Source organism: Kogia breviceps, chromosome 19 (genome assembly GCF_026419965.1).
Source record: "Kogia breviceps isolate mKogBre1 chromosome 19, mKogBre1 haplotype 1, whole genome shotgun sequence".
In the NCBI taxonomy this organism is placed as follows: Eukaryota; Metazoa; Chordata; class Mammalia; order Artiodactyla; family Physeteridae; genus Kogia; species Kogia breviceps.
In genome coordinates this window covers 49,082,978-49,093,574 of record NC_081328.1, presented here as the reverse complement: position 1 = coordinate 49,093,574, position 10,597 = coordinate 49,082,978, and the positions used below count along the sequence as shown (strand labels likewise).

Here is a 10,597-nt window from a genome sequence, read left to right as displayed (position 1 = left end):
ACCCACCATCCACCACACCCCTCTCTCGCCCGCTCTGAATAGCTAGCAGTTCAAGAATGATTGATTATAGCGAAAATAGGTAATAGCCTAAATATTCATCAGTAGGGAGTAAGTACATCTGAGCAGCCGACCATCATTAGAAAGAGGTCTGTGTTTATAACGGGGGACATCTCCAAGACATACTATTACCTGACAAAGAGCAAGATGCTCAACGATACACTATAGTACCATCTCAGCAGCATTACCGATACTCACAAAATGACATGTTTCTGTGTGTGCAGACGAGTGTGTGAATGCAGAGAAAAAGTTTGGGGAGGCTCCACACCTAACACCTCTGCTCCCCTCTGGGGAGGGAAGTGGTATTGGGAACATGAGGAGGGGGTGTTTGGTCTTTATCTGGATTCTTTGGACCTTTTAGGATAAGAATGTAATGAGGCCAAAAATCCCTAATGGGACCTAATTACATTGAAAAGCTTTTGCACAGCAAAGAAAACCATCAACAAAATGAAAAGACGACCTACTGAATGGGAGAAAATATTTGTAAATGATATGATCGGTAAGGGGTTAATATCCAAAATATATAAACAGCTCATACAACTCAACATCATAAAGACAAACAAGCCTATTAAAAAATGCGCAGAAGAACTGAACAGACATTTTTCCAAAGAAGACATACAGAGGGCCAACAGGCACATGAAAAGATGCTCAACCTCACTCATCATCAGGGAAATGCAAATCAAAACCACAATGAGGTACCACCTCACACCGGTCAGAATGGCTATCATCAAAAAGACCACAAACAGGGCTTCCCTGGTGGCACAGTGGTTGAGAATCCGCCTGCCGATGCAGGGGACGCGGGTTCGTGCCCTGGTTTTGGGAAGATCCCACATGCCGCGGAGCGGCTGGGCCCGTGAGCCATGGCTACTGATCCTGCGCGTCCGGAGCCTGTGCTCCGCAACGGGAGAGGCCACAACAGTGAGAGGCCCGCGTACCGGAAAAAAAAAAAAAAAAAAAAAAAAAAAAAGACCACAAACAAATGTTGGCAAGGATGTGGAGAAAAGGGAATCCTCCTGCACTGTTGGAGGGAATGTGAATTGGTACAGCGACTGTGGAAAACAGTATGGAGGTTCCTAAAAAAACTGAAAATAGAACTACCATATGACCCAGCAATTCCACTCCTGGATATAAACCTGAAGAAAATGAAAACATTAAAAGATACATGCACCTCAATGTTCACAACAGCATTATTTATAATTGCCAAGATATGGAAGCAACCTAAGTGTCCAACAACAGATGACTGGATAAAGATGTGATATATACACACACACACATAGACAGAATGGAATACTACTCAGCTACAAAAAAAGAATGAAAATTTGCCATTTTCAGCGACATAGATGCACTTGGAGGGCATAAGTGAAATGAGTCAGAGGAAGACAGATACTGTGTGTTATCACTTATCTGTGGAATCTAAACAGTGAAACAAATTAGTGAATATAACAAAAAAGAAACAGACTCACGGATCTAGAGAACAAATGTAGTTACCAGTGGGGAGAAGGAAGTTGGGAGGGGCAAGATAGGGGCAGGAGATTGAGAGGTATACACTATTATGTATAAAACAAATAAGCTACAAGGATATATTGTATAGCACAGGGAGTATAGACAATATTTTATAACAACTATAAATGGAGTATAATCTTTAAAAATTGTGAATCACTATGTTGTACACTGGAAAGTTATATAATATTGTAAATCAACTATACCTCAATAAAATTTCAATAAATGGCTCAGATAAAAAATATGCATACATATATATGTGTGTGTGTCTGGAGAGAGAGAAAGGAGGAGAGAGTGAGAATGATAACAGAAATAGGCAAAAAGTAAATAGAATATCTGAATAAAGGGCACGTGAGTATTCCTTGTACTATTCTTGCAACTTTAAAAATGATAAAATTGGGCTTCCCTGGTGGCGCAGTGGTTGGGAGTCCGCCTGCTGATGCAGGGGACGCGGGTTCGTGCCCCAGTCCGGGAGGATCCCACGTGCTGCAGAGCGACTGGGCCCGTGAGCCATGGCCGCTGAGCCTGTGCGCCCGGAGCCTGTGCTCCGCAACGGGAGAGGCCACAAAAAAAACCTTTGGAATCTCCAGAGTGATAGGAGCGTCTTTTGTTCTAATGAGCAACCCCTAGATGCTTCTGGCTGGGGCTTGTGACCAGAAAGACCAAGCCTTCATTAGAAGCTTGGAGCTTTCAGCCCCACCCTCCCAATCTTCAGGGAGGGGAGAGGAGCTGGTGATTCAATTAATCACCAAAGGCCAATGATTTGATCTACCAAGCCTGTGAAACCTCCATAAAAACCACTTAAAGTCAGATTCATAGAGCTGGAAGGCTGGGGAGTCTGAATGAGGCAAAGCACCAGCTACACAGGCCTGCTTTGAATCCAGTCTGGCTGTGACTACAGGTAGGTGCCTGCTCCCTGGACTCTCATTTCTATTATCCAGGCGGATTGTCCTGGGCTGTTCACTTCCTGGAGTCACATTCCAATCCCACCTCCCTAATAGGACACCCAGGTCTCCTGGCTGGGGGCAGTGGTCATTGTTTCCACACACTGCTTCACCTTTGTTGACCCTCACCCTCACGTCTGTTTGGGGCAGGGACTTAGAAGGGATATCTAACTCCTGCGGAATTCTGGTGGAAAGGGAAGAACAAAGCTCCAAGGGTCAATTTCTGGACTTCCAGGAAGCTTCATTGAAAAGACTTGATAAAAGAGACGAGTGAACAGCTCACTGCGGAATTCTGGTGGAAAGGGAAGAACAAAGCTCCAAGGGTCAATTTCTGGACTTCCAGGAAGCTTCATTGAAAAGACTTGATAAAAGAGACGAGTGAACAGCTCACTCCAGCGAGGGTGGAGGTTTAGCTGTGTACTTCATCTATGTGACATCTTTCCCCTGGAGGATGCGTGGCCTCTAGATGGACGTGCCTCAGCACATGTTCCAACCCGGAAGGCACAAGGGCTGGCTGGGGAAGCTGGCACTAGGAGGTTCCAGGAGTGGGGTAACCACAAAAACAATAAGAGTTTGCACGCTGAAAGGGCTTAATTCATTTGTGCTCCGCAGGTGCCACTCCTTGAAACTATCACGGGGACTTCGGCCCATTCTCCACTCCTCTTCCTACCACTGTTTGCAAGTAGCTGGGATGGGAGTAAGCGCGGGGCGGGGTTGGGTCGGTGCCTGGTGAGCAGAAGCGATGACATGTGGCGGGAGGACTACAACTCCCAGCACACCCCGCGCCGCCCAGCTTCCCATTTCCCAGAAGGCCGCGGGCGGCGCGTTCCCGACATGCCCCGCGGCGGCCGACAACCGCTGGGTTTGAATCGCGGCACCGCTCGGCGGCGGCGGGATGAGTACCCCGTCGTTGCCCCCGGCCTGGCAGCTCTACCTCAAGGACCACCGCGTCTCCACATTTAAGAACTGGCCCTTCTTGGAGGGCTGCGCCTGCACCCCGGAGCGAGTGAGTCCGCGCGGCCTCCCGGAGCCCCCAGGCCCACCCCGCTCCCAGAGCCCTGCCCCCGCCCTGAGGCGACCCTCCCGCGGGCCCCGGCCCCTCTGTGGGCCCCCGGGGCGACCCCTCCCGCGCGCTCCGGTTCCTCTGTGGGCTCCCGGGCCCCTGGGGCGACCCCTTCTGCGGGCTCTAGTCCCTCTGTGGCCTCCCGGATCTCGGGGAAACCCCTCCGCTCTGGGGCCTGAGCCGAGCTCTCCTTTGCAGATGGCCGCGGCCGGCTTCATCCACTGTCCCACTGAGAACGAGCCCGACTTGGCTCAGTGTTTCTTCTGCTTCAAGGAGTTGGAAGGCTGGGAGCCAGATGACGACCCAATGTAAGTCCCTCATGCCAGCCTCGCTGGGCTTCCGGGGTTCCCCAGTTCCATCGGGACCGTTTGTTTTGAGTTGGGCTCCCCCCAAAACATCTGAATTTCGAAGTATTATTGAAGGACCTGCGGCTTTCCAACCTCGTTTGTGCCCTAAACGGCTGCTGTAAAGGATGAGTCTCTGTTGGCACCTTGGTGTTGCTTTCAAACTAATCAAATCTGATTTGGCCGAATGTCCTTCTGGGTGGAGTGTTGAAGAAAGGCTTTTTCTTGTAGGTGCTTGATACCTTTCAGGTTAGACAGAATACTGGAGCAGATCCTGTTGTGACCTAGGGATGTCCAGGTGCCTTTCTTGTTTCAGAGTTTTAAAATCTGAAGCTTTTTTTAAAAAAATAAATTTATTTGTTTTTGGCTGGGTTGGGTCTTCGTTGCTGCACGCGGGCTTTCTCTAGTTGCGTCAAGCGGTGGCTACTCTTTGTTGAGGTGTGCGGGCTTCTCACTGCGGTGGCTTCTCTTGTTGCAGAGCACGGGCTCTAGGCACGTGGGCCTCAGTAGTTGTGGCATATGGGCCTCAGTAGTTGTGGCTCACGGGCTCTAGAGCGCAGGCTCAGTGGTTGTGGGACACGGGCTTAGTTGTTCCGCGGCATGTGGGATCTTCCGGGACCAGGGCTCAAATCCATGTCCCCTGCATTGGCAGGCGGATTCTTAACCACTGCGCCACCAGGGAATCCCTGAAGCTTTATTGAACTATAATTCATACAACACAAAAACCACCCCTTAAAATAGTACACTCAGTTTTGTTTTAGATTTTGTTCTTTAGGGTATCTAGTTTTCTTTTTTTTTATTGTGTGCATATATTCATACAGACAACAATATTCCTGTAATGTAATGCCACATTTTTCCCACACCGTTTTTTCCCCTCCCCTGTCAGAATCAATTGCTTCCACAGCTTGAATTTTTTTTCCCCCTAGAGAATCACCAGAGTTGTTTCTCTTCTTGGCAAGAAGAGTGTTGCTGTTTTCCCTAATGTGTTTGCTCTCATGACCCAGTATTGACTGGGATGATATGGTGATCATACTAGGTATCACTGGGGAAATACTGGTTGTATTCTTGGGAGTGAATTTCCAAGTGCTATAATATTTTCAGATTATAGTCACTATTGGCTGTCCTTTTGGAATTTGTGTGGCTGGGTGTTCCTTTCAGCTTGTTCTGGTTTTTGTTTTGGGTTTTTTTTGGCTGTGCCACGCGGCTTGCGGGATCTTAGTTCCCCAACCAGGGGTTGAACCTGGGCCCTCAGCAGTGAAAGCGTGGAGTCCTAACCACTGGACCACAAGGGAATTCCCCTGACTGTTCTCATTATAGTGCTATCCGCTTGCAGGGATAATTCCGAATGCACAGAATGATGGTATGAGGCAGAGGAATTCACTGGAGAAACTGGGTCAGTGGTGCCCTTTTTCCAAACCAACAGATTATGTAATAATTCGAGTGAAATGAGACAACTGCAAATGGTTCCTGGAGGATTTTAAGGGCTTTGTCATGTGATACCTTTGGATTTATACTCTGTAACACTTTTCCTACTAATTGCTGAAAGACTCCAGGTAGACTACATCAGCCCATGGGTGGGGCTGGGGGGAGTCCACAGAGCAAGAAGGTGTTGAGACAAGTTGTGTGGGAATGTGGGTCCTGGCCCTGGTTCCGTCCACTTCAGACTTCACACTCTGCTCCTGAAGCAGAGCAGGGTGTGTCTGCGAGGTGGGGAAGGGGGCTGGTGGTAACAAACTGTTGCTTTTCTCCCTTTACCCGAATTTTCTCTGTTGACATGCTCATGTGTTGCTTTTTCTAGAGAAGAACATAAAAAGCATTCATCTGGTTGTGCTTTCCTTTCTGTCAAGAAGCAGTTTGAAGAATTAACCCTCAGCGAATTTTTAAAACTGGATAAAGAAAGAGCCAAGAACAAAATTGTATGTATTACTGAGAATAAGAACCAGGAGCAAATCCTGTTCAGCATCTTTAGTACTAAACTCCCTAGTCCGTCACAAACACTGCATAGACGCTTTTCCTCAGTAAGCACCTTCTAAGCCCCTCTGATGTGTGCGTGTGAGGATAGAAAAGCATCTGTCCTGGAGTGTGGCCTTGGGGTTGTGCAGAGAGAAAAACGTATCCCCTGAGTAGAGGTGTCCTCAGTGTGCGGTTACCTCTGGTGGTGGGACATGTGATGGCTACGCTGGCATTTCTGCCTTTAGTGACAACTGAGATGGTGGCTCATTTATACGGGGTGTGTTCATGTGTTAGCAGTGGTGGGAACAGAGGGTTTGGGGACACAGAGTAGAGAGCATATTGGGAAAGGGGCATTATGTGTGTTGGGAGAAAGAAGCACCAGTCCTACTGGACCTTGAAGGGATTTCTGCAGGTGAACTTAGGCTCTTGCGCAGGTGCACTGGGTTATTGGAAGAGTGAAACTGTGAGTCCACAAAGAGGCAGCTCCCAAGCAGCCTGGGCTGTAGAGAATTAAGGTTACCAGAGAAAACCAGGACTCCCAGTTAAGTCTGAATTTCAGGTACACAAGGAGTAATTTTTTTAGTATATCTCACTTTTTGTGTGGCTGTTTCCTAAAAAATTACTCGTTCGTATGATGTTCACATTTAACTGAGCACCCTCTATCTTTATGTGCTAAATCTGGCAGCTCTAAGAGAGTAAATATTCAGCTGTTTAATTTCTTTTTAGCAAAGCCCTGGGCAGGGAGTCCAGATGTACCACTTGTCTCTGCCACTCACAGACTTTGTGAGTTTAGGCCAGTCTTGGTCGTAGTTTCCTTGCTGTAAAATGGAGGATAGTCTCCTGTGGTTTCTGAGGTGCTTTTCAGCTTGAAAATCGTATTCCTTTTTAGAGATCAATATAAATAATTCTGTCTAATATGGTACCTTTTAAATGCTAAGGACAAAATTGAAAATTTTTTCAGGAAGTGAGAAGAAATTAGTGGTCAGTAAAGCGGTGTATTCGATGGAGGTCTTGGGAACTGCGGTGCTGGAATTGGGACGGGGCTGGGGAGGGCCTTTGAGGTTAGGGGGCAGTTCGTTTTCTGTGAAGTGCCACAGATGGTAAGTATTTAGCCTTCACGGGCCACAGAGTTTCTGTTAGAGATTATTCTTTCTTTGTTTTTTCCCACAAGTGTTTAAAAATGTAAAAAGCATTCTTAGCCATTGGGTTAAGAACGGGCCATGGGCTGGATGGATGTGTCCCCCGGGGCGTAGTTTGCCAGACCTGTTCTAGGTGAAAAACCAGCTTTGTGTATTTCAGGAACAGTTGTGAGAAAGCTGTGAGAAGTCCCCCAGATCATTTTTAGATGTATGTATTTGGGGGGACTTCCCTGGCAGTCCAGTGGTTAGGACTCCGTGCTTTCACTGCCGAGGGCACAGGTTCGATCCCTGGTCGGGGAACTAAGATCCTGCAAGCCACGTGGTGCAGCCGAAAAAAAGAAAAGAAAATCAAATAAAATTTAGAATTCAGTCCTTCAGTGGCACTAGCAGCATTTTATCTGCTCATTAGCGACATGTGGCCAGTGAGTACTTTACTGGACGGTGCAGACAATTGAACATTTTCATCATAGCAAAAAATTCTGTCGGACAGGGCTGCCCTAGAGTGACACCCAATTGTGAGGTTTGTTGCAAATAATTTATCACTGATATAAAAATTCAGGTCCCCTTGTGTCCCTAGGCACATTTGTATGTGAATGGATGTGGACAGTAAGGTTCCCTAGGCACATTTGTATGTGAATGGATGTGGACAGTAAGGTTTGGGGTCAGAGTGCAGGGAATGGGCATAACCAGAGGCCTGTCTGCTCCCCGCTGGAGCTCCTGGATGGCCCCTCTAGGGTACGTCGCTCCTGGAGGTGGGATGGCATGCGGACCTCGACTGTACCGTGGGGTGGAAATAAGGTTGGGAGCTGATCTTTTAAACCATTTATTAGTCAGTTATGGGATGGCAGCACACAGCTTTAAGGCAAACGTTTATCCAGGTGAGATAATTACGTGCTGCAGTTTACAAATACTGAAAATGAGGAACAAGTGTTGTTTGTCGTGATGCTGTGAATTTCTGAGACCCTGCATTTAACTGAGATGCTGCTGGTCAGTTCGACAGGACCACTGGGCAGGCAGCCACCTGGGCCTGACACTGGGCAAGTGTGCGGCTGAGGCGGAGCCGGGGCTCAGGGTCCGACCCCGAGTGCGCCGCACGCTCTCCGCTCCTGCATCGCTGCCGCCTGCTTTTGAAAACAAGTTGCCTCTATTGTTTTTCTTATTAGAAAACATTTAACCCAATAAAAGTCTATTGTTTTTTTTAATGTGGCAGAGAAATCAGGAGAGTGAAAATTAGGGAGGAGGTTTCTGGATTTGCTGATGTGATTGTCATTTGTCCCTCTGGAGAGATCACTTAGCAGAATGAAAGGTTGGAAGCCGAATTCGGAGAGCTGCTGCAGGTGGAAGGTTTCTCTGTTTGAGGAGCACGCTGATGCTTGACAACGTCTGTTTAAGTGAACAGGAGGAGGGCTCCGGACTTTCTGTGGGAGCTTCAGAAGCAATGTAAGGTAGTGGGGAAGAGCAGGGCTCTGCCACAGACTAGCTGGTAATCCTGAGCTGGATGCTACTCTGGACCTCGGTGTCCTCATCTGTGTAATGGGGATAAAGGTGGCACCTACCTCATGGGGACATGGAACAGTGAGTGAGTTAGCTTGTGTGGAGCAGGTAGAATGGTGCTTGGTACAAGCAAAGTGGTCCATCAGTGTTTTCTATTATAATTATTGTGGGACAGCTCAAATGAGAGCTAGTTGAGGGGAATTCTCTAGCGGTCCAGTGGTTAGGACTTGGTGCTTTCACTGTTGGGGCCTGGGTTTGATCCCTGATCGGGGAACTAAGATCCCACAAGCTGAGCGGCATGGCCAAAAAAAAAGAAAAGAGAGAGAGAGAGAGAGGCAGACGCGGTGAATGAGCATATTTACCCCATATGGCTGGGCATCTCTATTCGAGCATGCCTAGAGCTTCAGTTTCATTTGTCTATTCTTTATTTCTAGGCAAAGGAAACCAACAATAAGCAGAAAGAATTTGAAGAAACTGCAAAGAAAGTCCGCTGTGCCATTGAGCAGCTAGCTGCCTTGGAGTGACGCCACCCCCACCGTCACTGCCCCCCGGGGACACAGACACAGCCTTTCCAAGGCACAGCACGCAGCGTTACCAGCTTTCCTCTGGGGCCTCTTAACTGTGCCTTAGGAAAGGAGAACATCAACATTTTGAAATTAGAATATTTACCTGTATTTTTGGTTTTTTTCTTGAAGGCGGTGCCAGGGGCTATTTCTGTTGTACAGCTGGTGCTAAGTACCGTGACGGATTCTCTCTTTTCTCTTTGGTAGTTTTTGCTTTATTGATTCCTGGACTTAGCAGGGTGAGGGGAAAGGTTTGTCCACGTGGGTAGAGCCCTTTTACAGTGACCTGTCTGGGCTTCTCACTGACGACTGGCTGTCCAGCTGAGAGGTGATGCATGAATGTGATCATTGGTCCATTGTGACTGGACAAACAGGATTAAGAATGCCATTTTAAATTTCATTTGCGTAATAATCTCCATTTATTGTGTGCACTTCGCATGTTCCAAGTGCGCTGTATTATCTCACGTTGACATCTGCAGGTCCTGTGACCGTACCTTTTAACCCCATCAGGTCTGTGGTGTCTCAGCAGCTCCCTTCCTCCCAGGTGGATTGTACAGACCCATCCCTGCCACGCCTCTGACAGTGCCCTGTGTGTGAGGCGTTCCTCGCCATCCCATCTTGTGATTTTCAGGTTTACAAGGGGGAGCTATGGGATTAGACCCTAGACTCTGCCTCTGGACTTGATCTGTGTAAGAGGCCTTTCCATGACTGTAGGATGAGTGGCTAAGGGGGTGGAGGGGATGCAGAAGGACTGATGTCTTGAGACTAGAGCTGGCCTCTTGCTTTTGAGGTCAGCTGAAGATACTTCTTCACCTCCAGTGGCACATGGAACGTGTGCAACATTTCTCTATAGTAGAGGAGGAGAAGGTTATCCTTTGTGCCAGACAAGGAACTTTCCAGAAGCCTGGCTCACTGCTTCTTCCTCTTTAGTTAGCAGGGCACACAGAGGGGATTCTTCCTGGGAAGTTTTGCTGTGGACCAGCTGTCATCCATGGACACAGCAGGCAGGGGTGGGATGAAAAATCCAAGGAAGGAGTTCCTGTTCTTAATATTTCTAATACTCTTCAAATAGCTACTTCCCGTTAATGATGTGGATTAGGCAGCTGATAATTCCCTGTCTTTCTAATGTGAATCTTCCTAAAGGAATAAATTAATTTAAAAAGTGGATTGGAAAACCTCTTTGGGGGAAACTTCTTAAAAAAATAGATGAGTCTTTTATGTTGTTTGCAGTCTTGCAAGATCACAAATTCAGTGATATTTGAGTTTCAACACCAGCACGGACTAAGCAGAGAGTTGGAGCAGTTGTAAAAAAGGCATGTGGGACACCCACTCCGGGCCCTAACTGTGCCCCCTAACGGTGTGCTTGCCTTGTGGGCTTGGGACTGGCACCTGTTGCATTGGAGCTGCAGTTTCCTCACCAGTAGTGTGGGGATCGTAGAACCTTGTTGCCTCAGCTGGCTTTTTGTGTGTGTGTGTGGTACGCGGGCCTCTCACTGTTGTGGCCTCTCCCGTTGCGGAGCACAGGCTCCGGACGCGCAGG

General features: G+C 47.9%; 1 protein-coding gene across 1 annotated transcript; it reads left to right on the top strand.

Annotated features, from left to right (window-relative positions):
* Positions 1-3,307: 3,307 nt before the first annotated feature.
* On the top strand, positions 3,308-10,222 carry BIRC5 (baculoviral IAP repeat containing 5). Its single transcript, XM_059046457.2, has 4 exons — positions 3,308-3,507; positions 3,763-3,872; positions 5,707-5,824; positions 8,929-10,222. Exons 1-4 carry the CDS (start codon positions 3,397-3,399, stop codon positions 9,016-9,018), a joined length of 429 nt encoding a protein of 142 aa, XP_058902440.1. The 5' UTR covers positions 3,308-3,396; the 3' UTR covers positions 9,019-10,222.
* The last annotated feature ends 375 nt before the right edge of the window (positions 10,223-10,597 follow it).

Excerpts from the sequence above, each read along its gene's own strand:
- BIRC5 (XM_059046457.2), top strand. The coding sequence starts at position 3,397 with ATGAGTACCCCGTCGTTGCCCCCGGCCTGGCAGCTCTACCTCAAGGAC. Across the intron at positions 3,873-5,706 it reads GAGCCAGATGACGACCCAAT|AGAAGAACATAAAAAGCATT; the intron begins GTAAGTCCCTCA and ends TGCTTTTTCTAG. Across the intron at positions 5,825-8,928 it reads AAAGAGCCAAGAACAAAATT|GCAAAGGAAACCAACAATAA; the intron begins GTATGTATTACT and ends CTTTATTTCTAG.